The sequence below is a fragment of the Mustelus asterias genome, chromosome 11, assembly GCF_964213995.1.
Source record: "Mustelus asterias chromosome 11, sMusAst1.hap1.1, whole genome shotgun sequence".
In the NCBI taxonomy this organism is placed as follows: Eukaryota; Metazoa; Chordata; class Chondrichthyes; order Carcharhiniformes; family Triakidae; genus Mustelus; species Mustelus asterias.
In genome coordinates, this window is record NC_135811.1 from 16,661,679 (window position 1) to 16,685,386 (window position 23,708).

The 23,708-nt window shown below is 42.7% G+C and overlaps 1 protein-coding gene across 1 annotated transcript in view; it reads left to right on the top strand.

Moving 5' to 3' along the window:
• The first annotated feature begins 2,833 nt into the window (after window positions 1-2,833).
• The window catches only part of smc3 (structural maintenance of chromosomes 3), a 94,446-nt gene continuing 73,571 nt past the window's right edge, over window positions 2,834-23,708 (top strand). Inside the window, exons 1-4 of the mRNA XM_078223190.1 lie at window positions 2,834-3,051; window positions 18,399-18,474; window positions 19,382-19,420; window positions 20,404-20,471. Coding sequence (XP_078079316.1) covers window positions 3,037-3,051; window positions 18,399-18,474; window positions 19,382-19,420; window positions 20,404-20,471 — 198 coding nt within the window. The 5' untranslated portion in view covers window positions 2,834-3,036. The remainder of the gene's footprint in view (window positions 3,052-18,398; window positions 18,475-19,381; window positions 19,421-20,403; window positions 20,472-23,708) is intronic.

Below are 23,708 nucleotides of genomic sequence, written 5' to 3' on the forward strand. Positions count from 1 at the left end.
CACCTGATCGAGGTATAAAGGTAACGGTTCCTCCCCTCTGCCTCAGTCTGGGCCAGGCTAGCTACAAGGGTGTGTTCCAGTTCTTTGCGATTAAAAGCCTGTTGTTTTCACTCACTCGCTGGAGTCCTCGTAAATTGATGGTGCATCAGAGATTGTCATCGACTTCAGGAAGCGTAAAGGAGAACATGCCCCTGTCTATGTCAATGGGGACGAAGTAGAAAGGGTCGAGAGCTTCAAGTTTTTAGATGTCCAGATCACCAACAACCTGTCCTGGTCCCCCCCCATGCCGACACTAGTTAAGAAAGCCCACCAACGCCTCTACTTTCTCAGAAGATTAAGAAAATTTGGCATGTCAGCTACGACTCTCACCAACTTTACAGATGCACCATAGAAAGCATTATTTCTGGTTGTATCACAGCGTGGTATGGCTCCTGCTCTGCCCAAGACTGCAAGGAACTACAAAAGGTCGTGAACGTAGCCCAATCCATCACGCAAACCAGCCTCCCATCCATTGACACTGTCTACACTTCCCGCTGCCTTGGCAAAGCAGCCAGCATAATTGAGGACCCTACGCACCCCGGACATTCTCTCTTCCACCTTCGGGAATAAGATACAAAAGTCTGAGGTCACGTAGCAACCGACTCAAGAACAGCTTCTTCCTTGCTGCTGTCAGGACTTTTGAATGGACTTACCTTGCATTAAGTTGATTTTTCTCTATACCTTAGCTATGACTGTAACTCTACATTCTGCATTATGTTTTGGCTGTATAGTGCGCAGGAAACAATACTTTTCACTATGTTAATACATGTGACAATAATAAATCAAATAAAATCAAAAATAAAAGTTATGCTAATTTTTCATATTAAATGTTAATAAATATAAGATATTATCTTAAATAAACTTTGTTTGATAAAAGCTCCCTCGTGGGTCACTTGAATCATACCTGGAGTGAAACACCTTATGCTCACCTCTGCCAAATTGAAAATGCAAAACCTATGGCTTAGGCTGACTTCATAAAAGATCTTGAAGTTTCTGGCCTGGATCATAACAATTTGGAACCGATGATAAATAGCAGGGTGGGGGCGTTTAATTTCATTGAGAATGTTGGCTACCATAGGGAAGTTACATTTGAGAGTTTAATATGATGAAATAAGTTGCGAAAACCCAGCCTAAACATGCATTTACCATGATGGCTTGGGTTCCTGGAATTGGATTTAACCTCAACCACGCTTTGATGTGCCTGTTTAACTTGGAATATACATAAAACCATTGTCAGGAGCCAGCTGGTATTGGAAGAGAAACTACAGCTCACTTCATGTCGGGTAACGGATGCAGCTTAAGTGCTGTTGTAAGTTTTCCAGGGGTTTGAAATCTGAACTAGGGTGTTTGATAATTGTGCGCAATGTATAAAAGGCTTAAATTAAAAAGTGGTCATGCTACCAAAAAAAGTGAGAACATTTTTGGATAAAAGCAAAATGAATGCTGGAAATCTGAAACAAAAACAGAAAATGCTGGATAAACTCAGCAGAGAGAATCAGAGTTAATGCTTCAAGTTCAATATGACCCTTCTCAGAACTGCAGTTTATCTAGCATTTTCTGTTTTTGTTTGAGAAAGATAGTCGATGTTTGCAGTAGGATTTTTGCAAAAATAAATTTGATTTGATTTATTATTGCCACATGTATTAGAATACAGTGAAAAGTATTGTTTATTGCGCATTATACAGACAAAACATATTGTTCATAGGGTACCTAGAGGAGAAGGAAGAGAGAGGGTGCAGAATAGTGTCGCAGTTACAGATAAGGTGTAGAGAAAGATCAACTTAATATGTGATAGGACCACTCAAAACTTTGATAGCAACAGGGGCGGCATGGTAGCACAGTGGTTAGCACTGCTGCTTCACAGCTCCAGGGACCTGGGTTTGATTCCCGGCTTGGGTCACTGTCTGTGTGGAGTTTGCACATTCTCCTCGTGTTTGCGTGGGTTTCCTCTGGGTGCTCCCGTTTCCTCCCACAGTCCAAAGATGTGCGGGTTAGGTTGATTGGCCGTGCTAAAAGTTGCCCTTAGTGTCCTGAAATGCGTAGGTTAGAGGGATTAGTGGGTAAATATGTAAGGATATGGGGGTAGGGCCTGAGTGGGATTGTGGTCGGTGCAGACTCAATGGGCCGAATGGCCTCTTTCTGTACTGTAGGGTTTCTATGTTTCTATTCTTGAGTTGGTTGGTACGTGTTCTCAGACTTTTGTATCTTTTATATAAAAGCAAATTACTGTGGTTGCTGGAATCTGAAACCAAAGGGTCATCTGGACTTGAATGTCAGCTCTTTTCTCTCCTTGCAGATGCTGCCAGACCTGCTGAGATTTTCCAGCATTTTCTCTTTTGGTTTTTGTATCTTTTACCCAACGGAAGAAGGTGGAGTAGAGTATGTCCCAAGACCTTGAATTAATAAAACACACCCTATAATAATAACCAAATTACATGAGATTTACATTATCCCCCCTCAGTCTCACCCTGAAATAAACGACCGCCGACATAAAGGCTTTTAAAGGGACACAGTGACATGCCCCTTTAACAGCAACTTCAGCTCCAGGCGCCAGAACTTCCATTTGGCGCCAAACCTTTGACCTTATTGGGATCAAACCAATATCAAAGAGGGTGGGGGGAACAGAAACAATGTCGGAAATCAAAGCGTTCTTCTATTTTATGGTTAAATAAAGAAATTGGAAGATGAAGACAAAATAAAAGAATCATTAATTGATGGATATTTCCTTCTACAGGAGGCGATAATCCTGTGAAGTTCTCTTGTTATATTTCTGTCACCCCCCCCCTCAGTCTCTGAGTTGGTACAGGAGGGGAAGCCGCCATTTTCTCCGAGTTTTTGCCGCTTTTGAGTTTATTTTTTGTTTTTTTTTTCGGACGGATTTCCAGCGGCGGAGTTTCCTGAGGATAAATAAACAAATAAATAATACCCCGGCGGAGAGGGGGAAGGAGAGTGGCTGCTGGAAGTTGGTGCCGGCCCCGCTGAGGCCGAAGCGGAGAGATGTACATTAAACAGGTAAGGAGGCCCGGGGCCTGAGCCTGAGCCGCGGGCCCTGCGCCGCTCATTGGGATGGGGATGGGGGGCTGCTGCAGGCGAGGTGGCCGCAGGAGGACGAGAGGGGATAAACACTGGAATTAAATCCGCTTTAGTCCCCCCGGTTACTTTTCAAAAGGGGAAGCCCGAGTGCCAGGCCCCGGCCAAACTTCAATTCCTCCCCCCTGTTTCTGATCCTCTTCCCATGTTATTTATGAGGACGGAGGATCTATTTAACCCCCCCTTCCATTTACTAACAGAAGTGGAAAGTCCACGCATTACCCCCGCTTCTCACGCTTTATTCATGGAAGTGGAAAGTACACGCAGTCAGTTCCATCCCAGGCTGCTTGCTGGGGGATTGGCGCCAGCACAAGATAAGTCCCATTTCAGGTGTACAGGCGGCATTCAGAGGAGCCGCCGTTGTCATCTTGCTTTGAATACTGTCCAGGAGGCTGCAGCTTGCTGATGTGCGATCTGACCTGTTATGATTGTCAATCATATGTCACCATTGTAAAGAGGGCAGCTTTCGGTCACAAAATGCCTTTAAAGTACAGAAACGCCGCGGCTGAAATGGAGACAGAATGAAGGAGTCTGGAAGGAGAGAGAATTTCAAAATGTGAGCTAAGGAAGCATGCGTTGACAATAGTAGGGGGCAAGGGGTTAGGTTGGCACAACTGGAGGAATGGGGATTTTGGAGTGGCTTGTTCAGCTGTAAAAAAACTTGATTTATTATTGTCACATGCATTAATATACAGTGAAATGTATTTCTTGCGCTAAGCCGTTCTTAGAGAAGGAAAGGAAAGTGCAGAATGTAGTGTTATAGTCATAACTAGGGTGTAAAGAAAGATTAACTTAGTGCGAGGTAGGTCCATTCAAAAGTCTGATGGTAGCCGGGAAGAAGCTATTCTTGAGTCGGTTGATACGTGAACTCAGACTTTTGTATCTTTTACCTGACGGAAGAAGGTGGAAGAAAGAATGCCCGGGGTGCGTGGGGTCCTTAATTATGCTGGCTGCTTTGCCGAGGCAGTGGGAAGTGTAGACAGAGTCAATGGACGGGAGGCTGGTTTGTGTGATGGATTGGGCTACATTCATGACCTTTTGTAGTTTCTTGTGATCTTGGGCAGAGCAGGAGCCATACCAATCTGATACAACCAGAAAGAATGCTTCCTATGGTGCGTTGTAAAAGTTGGTGAGAGTCGTAGCTGACATGCCAAATTTGCTTAGTGTTATGAGAAAGTAGAGGAGTTGGTGGGCTTTGTTAACTATAGTGTCAGCGTGGGGGGCGGGGGGCGGTGCGGGGGAACCAGGACAGGTTGTTGGTGATCTGAACACCTAAAAACTTGAAGCTCTCAACCATTTCTACTTCATCTCCATTGATGTAGACAGGGACATGTTCTCCACTACATTTCCTGAAAATGAAGAGGGGTGAGTACTTGGAAAAAGTGGTAAGCTTGCATTTTCTATCAAAAATCTGGAGAGGCCACAAAGCAATTTGAAAATAAGACTTGAGAATTTTAACTTTGAGGTGTTGCTTAACCAGCAACCAGTGCAGGACAGTGAGCATGGGGGCTGTGTGAATGGGATTTGGTGTGAGTTAGGACATGGGCAGCAGTCTTTTGAATGACCTGAAGTTTCCAGAGGGTTGAATGTGGGCAGCTGTCGAGAGTTGCCAAGTCAAGAGATAACAAAAGGATGGGTGAGTGTCTTAGCAGCGGATGAACTGGGTCTGGGATGGATTCGGGCAGTGCTACGGTGGTGGAAATAGCTGGTCTTTGGCGCATTTGTGGTTGGAAGCTCGTTTTTGGGTAAATTGTGAACTAAGGTTCCAAGCAGTCTGGTCCAACCTTACAGTTGCTGGCCAAAGGGATGGACCTGGAGCTCGGAAACAGTTTGTCTTCAGTCACTGCAACAATAGTTTCAGTCTTTTCAATGTTTAGTTGGAGAAAGAAGCTCAGCTCCGTCTTAAAAGCAGATGACTTTTGTTAAGGATTCTTCTTTTCTGTTGTCTGGATATATGCACTGCTCTTGCATTGTTTCTATTCTACAATTATGTATTCTAACACTTGTAAACAAAAGGTGACATATACTACTAGCACTTGAAACGTGCATAGAGATTTTTTTGTTTGTAACGTTTTAGGCAAAATTGTGAAAGATGAATTGGTGAAGATTATGCCTGGAAAAAAATACCATATAATATGGCTAGTGTTTCTTCAAAGTGCTTTCAGGTGGAAAACGGAGTCATCTTTTAAATGTTTCTTTCTCTTAATGTTTGTTATCCTAAAATATAATCCTAGCACTTTTTCATAGTCAGATGTATAATTTTCTACTTTGCATGAAATCACTCCATCTGTGGGCAGCCTGTGAGCTTAAAAACCTCTCAATACTGCTGTTGAACAGAAAATGAAGAGTGCATTGGAGTTAATGCCCTTTAACCATCTACCTTCCCATCTAAGAAATGTTTAATCTATATTTAGCAAGCCCTTAACTTCTGGGTGCTGCCATGGAAGAGGCCTTGGAGTGGCTATTTACTTTTTGATTTAATTTGATTTGATTTATTACTGTCACATGTATTAGTATACAGTGAAAAGTATTGTTTCTTGTGCGGTATACAGACAAAGCATACAACACATAGAAACATAGAAAAACTACAGCACAAAACAGGCCCTTCGGCCCCACAGGTTGTGCCGAACATATCCCTACCTTTTAGGCCTACCTATAACCCTCCATCTTATTAAGTCCATGTACTCATCCAGGAGTCTTTTAAAAGATTCTATTGAGTTTGCTTCCACCACCACTGACGGCAGCCGATTCCACTCGCCCACCACCCTCTGTGTGAAAAACTTCCCCCTAACATTTCCCTTGTACCTACCCCCCAGCACCTTAAACCTGTGTCCTCTCGTAGCAGCCATTTCCACCCTGGGAAAAAGCCTCTGAGTGTCCACCCGATCTATGCCTCTCAACATCTTGTATACCTCTATTAGGTCTCCTCTCATCCTACGTCTCTCCAAGGAGAAAAGACCGAGCTCCCTCAGCCTATCCTCATAAGGCATGCCACTCAATCCAGGCAACATCCTTGTAAATCTCCTCTGCACCCTTTCAATCTTTTCCACGTCCTTCCTGTAATGAGGCGACCAGAACTGAGCACAGTACTCCAAGTGGGATCTGACGAGGGTCTTATATAGTTGCATCATTATCCCCAGACTCCTAAACTCAATCCCTCGATTGATAAAGGCCAGCACACCATACGCCTTCTTAACCACCTCCTCCACCTGCAGGGCCGATTTCAGAGTCCTATGGACCCGGACCCCAAGGTCCTTCCGATCCTCTACAGTACTAAGAGTCTTTCCCTTTATATTGTACTCCTTCATCCCATTTGACCTGCCAAAATGGACCACTACGCATTTATCTGGGTTGAAGTCCATCTGCCACTTCTCCGCCCAGTCTTGCATCCTATCTATGTCCCTCTGTAACTTCTGACATCCCTCCAGACTATCCATAACCCCACCAACCTTCGTGTCGTCGGCAAACTTACCAACCCATCCCTCCACTTCCTCATCCAGGTCATTTATGAAAATTACAAACAGCAAGGGTCCCAGAACAGATCCCTGGGGCACACCACTGGTGACCAACCTCCATTTGGACAAAGACCCATCTATACCCACTCTCTGCCTCCTTTGGGCAAGCCAGTTCTGGATCCACAGGGCAGCAGCCCCTTGGATCCCATGCCCTGTCACTTTTTCTAGAAGCCTTGCATGGGGGACCTTATCGAACGCCTTGTTAAAATCCATATAAACCACATCTACCGCTTTCCCTTCGTCAATGTGTTTAGTCACATTTTCGAAGAACTCCACCAGGCTCGTAAGGCACGATCTGCCTTTGACAAAGCCATGCTGAGTATTCTTGAGCATACTAAACCACTCTAAATGGTCATAAATCCTGTCCCTCAGGATCTTCTCCATCAGCTTACCAACCACTGAGGTTAGACTCACCGGTCGGTAATTTCCTGGGCTATCCCTATTCCCCTTCTTGAAAATAGGAACCACATCCGCAATCCTCCAATCTTCCGGCACCTCTCCCGTCCCCATCGACGACGCAAAGATCATCGCCAGAGGCTCTGCAATCTCTTCCCTCGCCTCCCATAGTAACCTGGGGTACATCCCATCCGGACACGGCGACTTATCTATCTTGATACCATTCAAAGATTCCAGCACAACCTCTTTGTTAAAGTCCACATACTCAATCTTTTCAGTCCACTGCAAGCCCGCAGTACATCCACCCAGGTCCTTCTCCTCTGTGAAAACCGAGGCAAAATACATAGGGAAGGAAAGTGAGTGCAGAATGTGGTGTTACAGTCATAGCTACGATGTAGAGAAAGATCAACTTAATGTGACGTCCATTCAAAAGTCTGATGGCAGTAGGGGAGAAGCTGTTTTTGAGTTGGTTGGTACGTGCTCTCAGACTTTTGTATCTTTTTCGCAATGGAAAAAGGCGGAAGAGAGTAAGTTCTTGATTATGTTGGCTCCTTTTCCAAGGCAGAGGGAAGTGTAGACAGTGTCAATAGATGGGAGGTTGGTTTGAGTGATGGACTGCGCTTCCTTCACAACCCATTGTAGTTTCTTACAGTCTTGGACAGAACAGAAGCCATACCAAGCTGTGATACAAATGGAAAGAATACTTTCTATGGTGCATCTGTAAAAGTTGATGAGAGTTGTGAACACAAAGTGAAATTTATTCTATGGAAATTGCTGCTGTATCCTTCGACACACGATGAACATCCTTTGTAGTATCTGAGAGCTAATTAAATTGCATAATGCATAAAATCAGCATATCTGCTGTGTGATTCTGCGATCTCAGACACTAGACTTTGGTTTAAATGCCTTTATTTATTTCTGGTTTGCACACAGTACGGTTGATACTATTACTGCTGTAGACAAACACATGATCAGTTTGAATGCCCAGATTTTTGATCAACTGCTGGTTCATTTAGTCGTGACTGCACATTGCCATCCTGTACAATCCTCACATCACTAGCATGCGAGAGTAAGCAGTTTTTGAAAACAATACAAAATAAAATACTGGCTGCAGGAATAAATTGCAAAACAGTAATCGAGTGTCAGGACCCAACAGCAAATTGCTTTGATGCTGTGGCTGAAATTGTCTGAGCTCCTTGATTTGTAGCTCATCCTGTTTGACCAGTATTTTGTGTAGATGTGGTCATCACTTAAATTAAAATAATTGGACTGGATATATACCAGATTTGAACATTCTCAAATTTCAAAGATATTTCAAAATGCTTGAAACAAACCAGAATGTAAAACATTCCTGGATTAAATATAGCTCTACATTTAGGATATGTAGACTGAATTAGAATATTAAAGCTTTCTAGACAATGTGTCAGAATTGATTTTTGTTAGTGTACTACAGAGGTGTGTGGGGGGATTCTTGTGGTGTAGTGGGTACCATCCCTGTTTCTGAGCCAGAAGCTCCAGGTTTGAGTCGCGCCCCAGGACGTGATGGCCCAGGTAGGTGCGGTCAGGCCAACGTGGCCAACAGGCTGAGTAGCAACCTGTAAAATCATTGCACCAAGTGCCAATGGCAGGCAAGAAAAGTGGGAGAGATTCCTACTCAGTCATGCTTGATGCAGAGTGCTGCACCTCAAACTATAAGCCTCTAGCAACATGTTAGCGACCTGTTTCAGGTTAAAAAAAAAGAGTGCCATGAGAATAGGTGAAAGTCTGCCTTGGGCACCACCAAGCGCAGGAAGAGAAAACAAACAATTATAGTAGTATCATTAGGCCTCTGAGAAGCATAGGATTAGTCTTGCTTCATCATTCAGATTGTGGCTGATCTATATTTTGACTCCCACCTACCTGCCTTGGTTCCATAACCCTTAATTCCAAGCAAAGATCTGTCAATCTCAGTCTTGGGTCATTGGGTTTTGCAATTGATTTATGAAAGATACACTTCTCTCTAAACAACTTATTGAGGACAGAGCCTCATGTTTCCACAAATCTTTGTATAAATATGTGCTCACCTGATTCCAGTAAATTGTAGAAAATCGCACTTGAGTCAATACACTTAATGTTGCATGATCCTCTCAATTTATCACCTCAGATAGGTTCCATTAGCAACAGATGTGCACTCAGCACTACTTTCATTGAGTGTTAGAGCTCAATGTACTTGCCCCAGACAAGACCTGTAATTTTGCTGCTGGATGTTTTTCACTCTTCTAAAGACACACTATGAAAATTTCATGTTTGCAGTTTACTGAAACCTTAGTGATCTCCTTTAAGGAGTACATGTTGATGAGGGTAAAGTAAGTCCTGTGGGTGGTTGCTATGGCCTATAAACATTGACACCAAAGGCTGAAATGCCTCTTTCTATCCCGTAAATTCTATATGATGCACTGCATGTTGTTTTTCCTGGTATTATGTCTTTTTGTGTTTAAAAAGACCTAAGCTAAACAATTTAAGTGTATTCTGACACAATTGTGGATAAGTGGGTGTGAAATTGATTTGTGAAAGCTACAATGCTCTCTGTACAGCTGTGGGTAGAAACGGGGTAGTTATTGAGCAATTAGATATGTAGTGATTAAACTTTGACTTTTACAGTTTTCATTTCTGATAAATTAATATCAATTTGTAGACTATATAATCTAAGAATGTTTACCGGTTGCTACATAATTTTAGATAATGTCATAGAATCCTATAGTGCAGAAGGAGGCCATTTGGCCCATTGAGCCTGGGCTAGCAACAATCTCACCCAGGCCCTTTGGAGTGTGGGAGGAAACCCACGCAGACATGGGGAGAATGTGCAAACTCCACAGTCACCCAATGCTGGAATTGAACCTGGGTCCCTGGTGCTGTGAGGCAGCAGTACTAACCCCAGAAAACCAGCCTCCCATCCAGTGACTCTGTCTACACTCCCCGCTGCCTCGGCAAAGCAACCAGCATAATTAAGGACCCTACCCATCCCGGACATTCTCTCTTCCACCACCTTCCGTCAGGAAAAAGATTTAAAAAGTCTGAGGTCACGTATCAACCGACTCGAGAACAGCTTCTTCCCTGCTGCCATCAGAGTTTTGAATGGACTTACCTTGCACTAAGTTGACCTTTCTCTGCACCCTAGCTATGACTGTAATACTACATTCTGCACTCTCTCATTTCCTTCTCTAGGAACGGTATGCTTTGTATAGTGTGCAAGAAACAATACTTTTCACTGTATGTTAATACATGTGACAATAATAAATCAAATCAAAGTCTATCAGCATCGCAAAAATCCTTTGGAAATAGCGGTTGCTTATCAAATTTACCCATGTAGTGTTATTAAAGGTAAAATATTTTGACTTTGTTGCTTAATTTGAGAAAGATATATTTTTGTTCCAAGATTTGTACCATTATTCAGTTTATCATGAAAATGCAAACTTTTCTAATTTTCAGTGTTGTCATGTTTCTATATGGTGGCCTAATTTCCAATACTTCATTGTGCTGAGTTTAGAATTAAAAACTGGAGTTGATCTTGCAGCTTTATTTGATTTATTATTGTCACAGTGAAAAGTATTGTTTCTTGTGCGCTATACAGATAAAACCTACTGTTCATAGATTACATAGGGGAGAAAGAAAGGAAAGGGTGCAGAATATAGTGTTACAGTCATAGCAAGGGCGTAGAGAAAGATCAACTCAAAAGTCTGATGGCAGCAGGGAAGAAGCTGTTCTTGAATCGATTGTTACATGACCTCAGACTTTCGTATCTTTTTCCCGATGGAAGAAGGTGGAAGAGAGAATGTCTGGGGTGCGTGGGGTCCTTAATTATGCGGGCTGCTTTGCTCAGTGTAGACTGAGTCGATGGACTGGTCTAAGTTCACAGCCCTTTATAGTTTCTTGCGGTCTTGGTCAGAGCAGGAGCTATACCAATCTGTGATATATCTGAAAAGGATGCTTTCTTTGGTGCATCTGTAAAAGTCGTTGAGAGTCATAGTGGACATACCGAATTTCTTTAGCCTGCTGAGAAAGGAGAGCTATTGGTGGGCTTTCTTAACTAAAATTAAAATAGAAGAGGCTCAGAAAAAATGTTTATCCTTGATAAAGTGTCCTATAAACCTTCACCGGACTCTTGTTCCCTTTGTCTCTCTCACCACGTAACGTGCCCAGATTAAAAAAGGTTACTGAAAATTTTAGTCAGCTTCAAGGGACTGGGGCAGGTTGTTTGTGATCTGGATACCTAGGAACTTGACGCTCTTGACCGTTTCCACTTCATTACCCTTGATGTAGACTATCTGTTAAATAACAGATTTTACTATCTGTTATTTAGAGGCGATTAGAAATGTGGAACATGATCCACATAAAGTTCACTGTGTGGTTGTTGCAATGAATGGTTATGGACACTCTCTTAAGGGTAAAACTTAAGAATCATAACTACTGTTTGTGACAGGCCAGGCTGGGAACAATTGAACAACTATTTATTGAAAGAAATGATAGTACGTCAGAATTGGAAGATTTTAGGGCCACGAATGTTGATTTGTAATCATATTCTTTCCACCAACAGGCTCACAATGTTAATAATGGATTGTGGTGTTATAAAGTGAAATGTAGATAAATGTATCCTGACTAACCTTGACCAGTTTTCAGTAACCCTTTTTAACCTGGGCGCGTTACGTGGTGAGATAGACAAAGGGAACAAGAGTCAGGTGAAGGTTTATAGAACACTTTATCAAGGATAAACATTTTTTCTGAGCCTCTACTATTTTAATTTAATTGAACTCTATCAATCTTTTCACAGAACTCTTCAATAAACAGTCTCAAATCTACACTAGCTATCTACTTCTGACATGTACTTCCGAGACTTTGCTACACCCTACACACAGGTCTCTCAGGACATGCCAAAGGGATGTAACCAATACCATAGCTTTTTTTTAAGACGGACTGCCCTAAAGTTGTATTATTTGCTGCAAAATGACGTACATAGAGCATCTCATTCGGACTTGGCTGCTCATTTAAAATGGAAGGTTTTACCCTAACATTAAGTTTCATGATAATGGATTATCCAAACCACTTCAGGGGGCTTCTGCCATATGTAGTGTGTGCTTCCTTCAATTGTGTGACAAATGCAATCTTAGTATGGGGTACTACCCATGTCAGCTGTGGCTCAGTGGGTAGCAGTCTTGCCTCTTCCCACTTGGGGACTTGAGAACAAAAATTCTAGGCTAACATTCAGGTGTAGTACTGAGGGATCATTGCACTTTTTGGAGGTGCTTTCTTTCGGAGGAGACAATGATACTGATATTTCTCCCTCAGTCAATGACAGATTATCTGGTAATAAAAGCAAAATACTATGCTTGCTGGAATAAAAATGGAAAATACTGGATAGAACTTTGGTAGAAAGGTAATATGGACTCAAGATTTTAACTCTGTTTCTCTCTCCGCAGGTTCTGCCAGCCCTGCTGAGTTTATCCAGAATTTTCTATTTTTATTACAGATTATCTGATCAATGTCACTTTGCTGTTACATTAAAACAGTGACTGTACCTTGAAAGTACTTCACTGGCTGTAGAGTGCTTTAGGCTGTGTGCTATGCAAAACAGCTTTCACTGTGTTCTCTCGAGTGCGAGGTATTAACATGTTTAACATGGCAAGCATGGTGACACTGGTACAGTGCCAGGAATTCTGGCCTTGGGTGACTGTCTGTGTGGAGTTTCTCCCCATGTCTGAGTGGGTTTCCTCCGGGTGCTCCAGTTTCCTCCCACAGTCCAAAGATGTGTGGGATAGGTTAATTGGCCATGATCAATTGTCCCTTACTGTCAGTGGGATTAACAGGGTAAATACGTGGGGTTAAAGAGATAGGGCCCGGATGGGATTGTTGTTGGTGCAGGCTCTATGGGCTGTAGGGATTCTATGTTTGTTAGTTGTGGCTCATTATATCAAACCATGACTTTCGTGCTTAGTTACTGAGCAGTAATTGTTGTGGCGCGGAGGGAAGCCATTTGGCCCATCATGTCTTCACTGGCTCTCCATATGAGCACCATGACTTAGTGCCATTTCCCTGCCTTTTCTCCTTATCCTTGTTTTTGTGTTTCTTGACCACAAAATCATCATTCTTCACCATTATCCAATTTGACATGATGCCTTTAGTGTGTGGCAACTTGTGGTGCCCGAGTTATTTGAAAGGACTGGGTTTTCTTGAAGTGCAGGACTGGATTTATGGCTGCGAACTCCACTGAGAACACCTAATGGTTTGATTTGGGTACCTTAGCTTGTTACCCCACACAGCTACCTTCAAAGAAAGAGTGCTGTGTGGCTTTGACACTTTTACGATGTGTATATAAGACCATAAGATATAGGGGCAGAATTAGGCCATTCGGCCCATTGAATCTGCTCTGCCATTGATTCTCAAAGAACAATACAGCACAGGAACAGGCCCTTCAGCCCTCCAAGCCTGCGCCGCTCCCTGGTCCAAACTAGACCATTCTTTTGTATCCCTCCATTCCTACTCCGTTCATGTGGCTATCTAGATAAGTCTTAAACGTTCCCAGTGTGTCCGCCTCCACCACCCTGCCCGGCAGTGCATTCCAGGCCCCCACCACCCTCTGTGTAAAATATGTCCTTCTGATATCCGTGTTAAACCTCTCCTCTCTCTCTCTCTCTCTCCACTGAACGTCACCACCGACCTGGGAAAAGCTTCTCACCGTTCACCCTATCTATGCCTTTCATAATTTTATACACCTCTATTAGGTCACCCCTCATCCTCCGTCTTTCCAGTGAGAACATCCCCAGTTTACCCTCCTCATAACTAAGCCCTTCCATACCAGGCAACATCCTGGTAAACCTCCTCTGCACTCTCTCTAAAGCCTCTACGTCCTTCTGGTAGTGTGGCGACCAGAACTGGGCGCAGTATTCCAAATGCGGCCGAACCAACGTTCTACACAACCGCAACATCAGACCCCAACTTTTATACTCTATGTCCCGTCCTATAAAGGCAAGCATGCCATATGCCTTCTTCACTACCTTCTCCACCTGTGACGTCACCTTCAAGGATCTGTGGACTTGCACACCCAGGTCCCTCTGCGTATCTACACCCTTTATGTTTCTGCCATTTATCGTATAGCTCCCCCCTACGTTAGTTGCCGCCTTCCCGTAACCCTCAATCTCCTTTATTGATCAAGAACCTATCTATCTCTGTCTTAAGGACACTCAATGACCTGGCCTCCACAGCCCTCTGTGCAATGAGTTCCACAGATTCACCACCCTCTGGCTGAAGAAATTCCTTCTCATCTCAGTTTTAAAGGAGTGTCCCTTCCCTCTGAGGTTGTGCCCTCGAGTTCTAGTCTCTTCCACTAGTGGAAACGTCCTCCATGTCCACTCTATCTAGGCCTCTCAGTATTCTATAAGTTTCAATTAGATCCCCCCTCATCCTTCTAAACTCCATCGAGTATAAACCCAGACTCCTTAACCTCTCCTCATATGACAAACTCTTCATTCCTGGGATCACAGTTGTGAACTTCCTCTGGACCCTCTCCAAGGCCAGCACATCCTTCCTTAGGTGGGACCCAAAACTGCTCACAATATTCCAAATGGGGTGTGACCAGAGCCATATACAGCCTCAGCAGTACACCTTGTATTCTAGCCCTCTAGAAATGAATGCTAACATTGAATTTGCCTTCCTAACTGCCAAGTGAACCTGCATGTTAACCTTAAGAGAGTCCTGAACCAGGACTCCCAAGTCCCTCTGTGCTTCAGATTTCTGAAGCCTTTCCCCATTTGAAGAGAGATTGAACAGTTTAGGCCTATGCTTTGGAATTTAGAAGAATGAGGAGAGATCAAATTGAGGTAGGTAAGATGATAACAGGTATGGGTAAGGTAGACATGGAGTGGATGCTTCCTCTTGTGGGCATTCTAGGATGAGAAACCATAGTCTTAGGATAAGGGGTAGCAAATTTAAAACAGAGATGAGGAGAAACTACTTCTCCCAAAGGGTTGTGAATCTGTGGAATTCGCTACCCCAAAATGTGGTGGATGCTGGGACAGTGAGTAAATTTAAGGAGGAGTTAGACAGATTTTAAATTGGTAATGGGTTGAAGGGCTATGGGGAGAAAGCAGGAAAATAGGGATGAGGAGCATATCAGCCATGATCGAATGGCGAAGCAGATTCGATGGGCCGAATGGCCTAATTCTGCTCCTATATCTTTCTTAGAAAATAGTCTACGCCTCTTCTTCCTAGCTAGCAAAGTGCATAACCTCACACTTTCCCACATTGTATTCCTGGAGTAATAGTTGTGTCTAATGGGCCACCAAAGAAATATGTAGAAAATAAAATCATAGAATCCCTACAGTACAGAAAGAGGCCATTCGGCCCATCGAGTCTGCACCGACTACAATCCCACCCAGGCCCTATCCCCATATCCCTACCGATTTACCCACTAATCCCTCTAACCTACGCATCTCGGGACACTAAGGGCAATTTTTTTTTTTGCATGACCAATCAACCTAACCCGCACATCTTTGGATTGTGGGAGGAAACCGGAGCACCCGGAGGAAACCCACACAGACACGAGGAGAATGTGCAAACTCCACACAGACATTGACCCAAGCCGGGAATCGAACCCAGATCCCTGGAGCTGTGAAGCAGCAGTGCTAACCACCGTGCTACCGTGAGAAGCACAATTGCATTTTCTTGTGAGCAGAAACTAAGCCCAAAATTCATGGTTTGATATAACGAGCCACAACTGACAAACGTGTTAATACCTTGCACTCGAGAAGACACAGTGAAAGCTGTTTTGCATAGCACACAGCCTCAAGCACATTACAGCCAGTGAAGTACTTTCAAGGTACAGTCACTGTTTTAATGTAACAGCAAAGTGACAATGATCAAATAATCTAATATAAACAGAAAATGCTTCATAAACTCAGCACATCTGGGAGAAACTGGAGAAACGGTTAATGTTTCAAGTCCATATTACCCTTCTGCCAAAATTCTTGCCAATATTTTCTGTTTTTATTTCAGACTTCCAGCAACTACAGTATTTTGCTTTTATTTTGTCATTAATCAAAGGAGAGATATTAACATAGTTAATGTTCCCTCCAAAAAAAAGGAACCTCCGAAAGTGCAGCAAAAATGTAGGGAGGAGCTACACGATAAATGGAAGAACCATAAAGGGTGTAGAGACGTAGAGGGACCTGGGTGTGCAAGTCCACAGATCTTTGAAGGTGACGTCACAGGTCGAGAAGGTGGTGAAGAAGGCATATGGCATGCTTGCCTTTATAGGACGGGGCATAGAGTATAAAAGTTGGGGTCTGATGTTGCAGATGTATAGAACGTTGGTTCGGCCGCATTTGGAGTACTGCATCCAGTTCTGGTCGCCACACTACCAGAAGGACGTGGAGGCTTTGGAGAGAGTACAGAGGAGGTTTACCAGGATGTTGCCTGGTATGGAGGGGCTTGGTTATGAGGAGAGATTGGGGAAACTGGGGTTGTTCTCCTTGGAAAGACGGAGGATGAGGGGAGACTTAATAGAGGTGTATAAAATTATGAAAGGCATAGATAGGGTGAACGGTGGGAAGCTTTTCCCCGGGTCGGTGGTGACGTTCACGAGGGGTCATGGGTTCAAGGTGAAGGGGGGGAGGTTTAACACAGATATCAGAAGGACATATTTCACACACAGGGTCGTGGGGGCCTGGAATGTGTTGCCGGGCAAGGTGGTGGAGGTGGACACACTGGGAACGTTTAAGACTTATCTAGACAGCTATATGAACGGAGTGGGAATGGAGGGATACAAAAGAGTGGTCTAGTTTGGACCAGGGAGCGGCGCGGGCTAATTGTTCTTTGTTTCTCGTTTCAAGGCTTCATTCTATGATCATCTTGCTGGTGCCAGTACAGAGCGAGACTGCGGATAGTTGGGAACCTGTCTCGGGGGCAGGGAATTCAGATGGTGTTCGTAAAGCAGAAGTGGAAATGAATAGGGTTGGGAAGCATTTTCTGATCAGGGCCAGTGTGATCTCCTGGACTCGTTTCGATCGCCTCAGGGGGTCGGAGAGGAATTTCCCAGATTTCTTCCCCCCATATTGGCCCTGGGGTTTTCACTCTGGGTTTTCGCCTCTCCCTGGAGATCACATGGTCTGGAATGGGGGGGTGGGGGTGAGTTAATAGGTTGTGATGAACAAAGCATCGTAGCTGTGAGGGACAGCTCGGTGGATAGGATGTAGATAGGCTGGAAAATTGGGCTGGGATCCTGGATTCAGGATTCAATCCTGGACCGGGGAGCGGCACGGGCTTGGAGGGCCGAAGGGCCTGTTCCTGTGCTGTATTGTTCTTTGTTCTTTGTTCTAATCCCCAGTACTACACTGAGCAAATTTCTTGCTTATTAGGAGCCAAGTATGTAGGAGTGAGGTGACTTCAACAACTTGATTGATAACCTTCCTGAATGCTTTTACTGGAGAGTGGTTTTCCTCTCCAAAGGATCATCCTTTGGTGAATGTCTTAGTATCTTATCTTTTGCGATGTTGCATGTTCTCACTGTCGTGAAGTTGTCTCCATTGTGAACTATTAGTGCATTATTTTTCCACAGTTGCAGCGTCCCCCTTTTAGTGGCAAGCTGTAATCATTGAAGAGGGTGCAGTCTTGTCAGATTTTCTCTCTTGCTCCCAGGTGTACCGTAGGCTAAGCTCTCTTGGCAATTTGTTACCATGCTGGTAACTGGTGCCAGTAGTCCTCGTGCCTGACCTGGAAAAATCTTAGAGATTTATATAGCATTTTTCACGACCACAGGGCTTTCTGAAGTTCTTTATAATCAATGGAGTACTTTTGAAGTGTAGGCACTGTTGCAATAAAGGAAACACGACAGCCAGATTGTGCACAGCATACCTCTTAATCTTTTTTGGGGATGTTAATTAAGAGATTGATATTGTCCAGAACACACTGGGATAATCCCATACTCTTCAAGATAGTGCCACGGGATCTTTCATGTCTACCTAAACGGGCAAGTGGGGCTTCAGTTTAGCATTTCATCTGAAACATGATGCCTTTGATAGTGCAGCACTCCCTCAGCATTGTATTTGTTTCTGTTCATGATCTGAATGGGACTTGAATCCACAACCTCGGTTTAAATTTTAAAAGTAGTTAGATTCGAGGTATGCATAAAATATAATGCCCGATTAATAATTAAATGCAATTTTTTGTAACCTCCCTCCCATTATTGCTCTGGATAGTATTTCCAGTCTACCAATCTTCTTTCTATTGTAAGGTGAAGCGTATGGATCTTAGGATTTGAGTTCCCTAAGAGTTGACTTTGGTTTTATAGCACTGCAAACTCAAGTTAATTGTACTATTTTTTTCTTCCAGGTGATTATCCAGGGTTTTCGCAGCTACAGGGATCAAACAATTGTTGATCCTTTCAGCTCCAAACATAATGTCATAGGTAAGTTTCTAACAATGCTAGTTCAAAAAAGATTTGTCCAGAATGTCTATTTACTTTGTAAGAAATGTTCTAATTAACTTTTAATTGATTAATGCATCTCTACAGTAAACCTCAATGCAAGCTGAACTAGTTTTCAACTTCTTTACTGGGGTGATATTTTTGAAATTACTTGTGAACATTAATTTATTCTGAATCGTGTAATTGAAATTCTAATTCTTAATAGGTTATGATTTTAAGCTTTTTAAAATGTTTCGATAAGATCCCTATTGGATACTGAGAGTAGAGTCTCTTTAGAGCTGTTAACAAGAATAAAATAAAGTTTATTTATTAGTCACAAGTAAGGCTTACATTAACACTGCAATGAAGTTACTGTGAAATTCCCCTAGTCGCCGCAGTCCGGCGCCTGTTTGGGTCAATGCACCTAACCAGCACGTCTTTCAGACTGTGGGAGGAAACTGGAGCACCCTGAGGAAACCCACGCAGGCATGGGGAGAACGTGCAAACTCCACACAGGCAGTGACCCAAGCTGGGAATCGAACCCGGGTCCCTGTGAGGCAGCAGTGCCAGCCACTGTGTCACCATGCCGCCCCAGGTCAGTTTGACTCCATTGGTAACATTCTCATTGTACTTGGATGTGTAATCAAGGCTGAAACTTGCGCAGTACTGAAACAAAGCTTTGTACAAGGAGATGTATGACACAATACTCCAGATATGGTCTCACCAACACCCTGCTAACTCCATATCCTCCTTTCGATTTAGAATTCATTATTTTGCGTTGCATATACATTTTTGTTCAAATTTTTTCCTGTTTCGAAGCTATTGGAATGATAACTTTGCACAGTTGTTAAAATAATGAAAAGTTATAGTACTTTAAATAACATCTGTAATTATATTTCTTTCTCTTCAGTTGGCCGAAATGGATCTGGGAAAAGTAATTTTTTCTATGGTAAGATCTACCGTTTCTTAATTTTGAGATAGGTTTTTATATTTGGAAACTATTAATATGTTTAAGATATCAAGTGGACTGACATGTTGTAAACTCTCAATACTAATTCTCCAGCAATATGGAGGGATAGTAATATAAATAAGTATTTGTGCAAAATACTGTATTTAAACTCTAGTCTTTATTATTGGCAGTAACATTTGTAGGGAGCAGTTTGCAATTAAATAATGATGGATTTCTCATGAACTGAATGTGGCGTGATAGGGCATTTACTTATGGCCATAATTGAATATGTGACTTCCTTTGTGCTGCTTTAGACGTTCTCAATTTCAGAGCAAATTTGGGAAGGGAGGGAAAATCAAGGGTAGTTTCCTTGGTTGCTGCTTCTCATACGCTTGTATGAAGGCAAAAGAATGTTATTTGTGGTGTGCAAGCAAGACACATACTTTCTTGTATCAGCTGGTGAGATTCCTGGAGAGGAGGAAAAGTGAATCAAATAATATAAGCGATAAACAAGATGCTTTCTGTTTTTCAGGCTTTAAAGTCTTTCAGATGTAAATGTTACAAGCAAGATATTATAAATTGCCATATGGAAGACCTTAAAAACAGCAGGTCTTGTTTGTGCTAAAAGTTTTTGCTGGGTGCACCATTTTTCAGAATTATGATCAAACTTCTCAGTTTATGTCGTGGTTCACAATACAATGTGTAGCAATTTAAGAGTTAATTTTACACGACAATGATGAAATCACACAGTTAGGATCATAGACTTTCAGCATTCACTATCTTGAAAGAAGCAAATGGCTACAGAATAGGGCTTAATTTCAATTAAACTGTTCAATCCTTAGCCATTCTTGTACATAAGATGCTGTGGCCAGTAAACTAGCCGAAGATATATTGTGCTGTCATAACTGAACGACCTGTGTTGAATAGAAGTATATTTATTTGTTCTAATGTTTTCTCTCTGTCATCTTTCTTCATTCTTGCAGCAATTCAGTTTGTGCTTAGTGATGAGTTCAGCCACCTTCGCCCTGAGCAGAGACTTGCTCTTCTGCATGTAAGTACTAGAACCAGAATGGTTGATTTTGGATTACATTTATCAATTGAATGCAATGTCTTGTATTACACAACTGGAGTTGCATTACCTTGAGGAAATTTCTCTTTACACAATTTCCAAACAATATCAACATTGAAATGTCCTGGAGCAATTTGAGGTGCACAGTTAACTGACGACACCAGTCGTACAAGAGTTCATTCTTATTACCGTGGAAGGTGGAAGTACATATGTGAATTTGTTGATAAAGGCAAAATACTGCGGATGCTGGAATCTGAAACCAAAATAGAAAATGCTGGAAAACCTCAGCAAGTCTGACAGCATCTGTGGAGAGAGAATAGAACTAACATTTCAAGTCAGGATGACCCTTTAAAAGTTTGGAAAACTTATGGGTGGAAAGAGAGTACCTTGTGACATTCGTTACTGCAATGAGGAGCAACCGTAAAAAAGCACAGAAATGGCTCTAATTTCATGTGCCTGATGAACATCGTAAGAGATTTAAAATGATTGTAAAATCCACAAACCTACATAAGATATAGGGAAACAAAATGTAATAATGAAAAAAAGTTGAGATCTGAGTTCAGTTGCTAATTTAATTAAAGATACCTTGTATTTTGTTCAACATGGTTGCAAAACTTTTCAAAACAAAAAAATCAAGAAGGGTAAATGATATAATATGCCTTTAAAAAAAAATTCAACTAATGTTGCTTCCTTACGTATAAATTATGTAAGTAACGTTTTCACCATACAAGTGAAAAACAATGACCGTCTCCAACAACAGATAATCTAACCATCGCTCCTTGACATTCAATGACATTATGACTGCTGAATCCCCCACTATCAATATTCTGAGGGTTACCATTGAACAAAAACTCAACTGGACAAGCCATTTAAGTACTATGGCTACAAGAGCAAGTCAGAGGCTAAGAATCCTGTGGCGTGTAACTGACCTCCTGACTCCCCAGAGCCTGTCCATGATCTATAAGGCACAAGTTGTGGATGGCACAATGGTTAGCACTGCTGCCTCATAGCACCAGGGTCCCAGGTTCAATTCCAGCCTCGGGCAACTGTCTGTGTGGAGTTTGCATGTTCTCCCTGTGGTTTTCCTCCAGATGCTCCAGTTTCCTCCCACACTCCAAAGATGCCCGGGTTAGGTTGATTGGCCATGTTAAATTGTCCCTTAGTGTCATGGTGGATTAGCAGGGTAAATACTTGGGGGTGAGGGGGAAAGGGCCTGGGTGGGATTGTTGCCTGTGCAGGCTCAATGGGCCGAATGGTCTCCTTCCACATTGTATGGATTCTAAGTCAGGATTGTTATTGGATACTTGTCCCTTGCCTAGATGAGTGTAGCTCCAACAACACTCAAAAAGCTTGACACCATTCAGGACACAGCAACCCACTTATTTGGTACCCCATCCACAAACCTCCTCCACTGACGCACAGGAGTAGCAGTTGTACCATCTACGAGATGCACTGTAGGACCTCATTAAGGCTCCTTAGGCAGCACCTTCTAAACTAATGACCACTACCATCTAGATGGGCAAGGCAGCAGATACATGGGAACATCACCACCTGAAAGTAATGCTCCAAGCCGCTCCCCATTCTGACTTGGAACAACGTTACCGTTCCTTCACTGCCACTTGGTCAAAATCTTGGAACTCCCTCCCTAATAGCACAATGGATGTACCTACATCACATGGACTGCAGTAGTTCAAGAACGTAGCTCACCACCACCTTCTCATGGGCAATAAATGCACTCCTTGAATGAATTAAAAAATATTTGACTTTAATTTTTTTTCTACCACCTTTAGTTTGTCTAGATTAAATATCTTGCTTGCTGAGGCAGTGCATGGATGGGATGTTTGTAGTTTACTTTCCTCTGTTTTTGTGGGTATTTCTCTCAGCCAGGTCCTAATGTAATATATACTTTTCTATAAAACAAAACTTAAGAAAACAATAAAAATGACAGGATATTTTATCTTTCTATTTAAATAGTACTAATTAGTTAGATTCGATCACTAAGTTCACGTTACTATTTGTCCATTCCCCTGATGGCTGCTATGTACTTTACCTTACCTGAAAACAAAGGTAACCATTTTATTTCTCAGCTGGGTTTCTCCTCTTTTTGTCAAAGTTTCATAAACTTAAGATTTTAGCTTCCTTTCCAAATTATCAGTATCTGCTATTTCCCTCGGCCATTTTGTGAGGTATCGTGGCATTCCTGCCGCTAAGAGGTAGCCCACAATAAAAGGTGTGAAGTCTTAGTATTGCTAAAGTGGAGGTTTCACTGCTGATTCAGAAGAAGTGACAAGAGGTCTTTAAAGGGAAGAAGTGATCTAAAGGCAGCCTCAGACATTAGGCTTTTAGCCTCTTAAACGCTGGGCCTGAACTGAGCCAAGGGATCCTACAAAACCATAGGGATATAGGAGAAGGAGTAGGCTATTTGGTCCTTCGAGCCTGTTCCTGCCATTTGATCAGATCATGACTGATCTGATTGTGGACTCAACTCCATTTTCCTGAATGCCCCATCCCCATAATCTTTGACTCCCTTGTCCATTAGCAGTTTATTTAACTCAGGCTTGAGTAAATTCAGTGGCCCAGCCTCTATTGCTTTCTGGGGAAGAGAATTCCAGACTAATGATTCTTTGAGAGAAAAAATTCTCCTAATTTCCTTGTTAAAAGGGTTATCTCTTATTCTTGAACTGTGTGCCCTAGTTCTACCTGCTCCAACAAGATGAAACATGCTCCTGGTATCCACCTTATCATTTCCCCTTAGGAATTTACATGTTTCAACAGATCATCCCCCCAGTTTGCTAAACTCCAATAGATATAAGCTCAACCTGTTCAAAATTTCTTCATAAGGTTGAACAGGGAGGCAAAAGATGGGAAAGTACAGGCTGGCTAGCCTGACTTTGGTTGTTGGTAAGATTTTGGAGTCCATTATTAAAGATGAGATTTTGGAGTACTTGGAAGTGCGTGGTAAAATAGGGTGAAGTCAGCATGGTTTCGTCAAGGAGAGGTCATGCTGGAATTCTTTGAGGAGGTAACGAGCAGGTTAGACAAAGAGCCAGTGGACGTTATCTACTTGGGTATAGAGGGATATGGGCCAAATGTGGGCAATTGGGATTAGCTTAGGGGTTTTAAAAAAAAAAGGGCGGCATGGACAAGTTGGGCCGAAGGGCCTGTTTCCATGCTGTAAACCTCTATGACTTGGATTTCCAGAAGACCTTTGACAAGGTA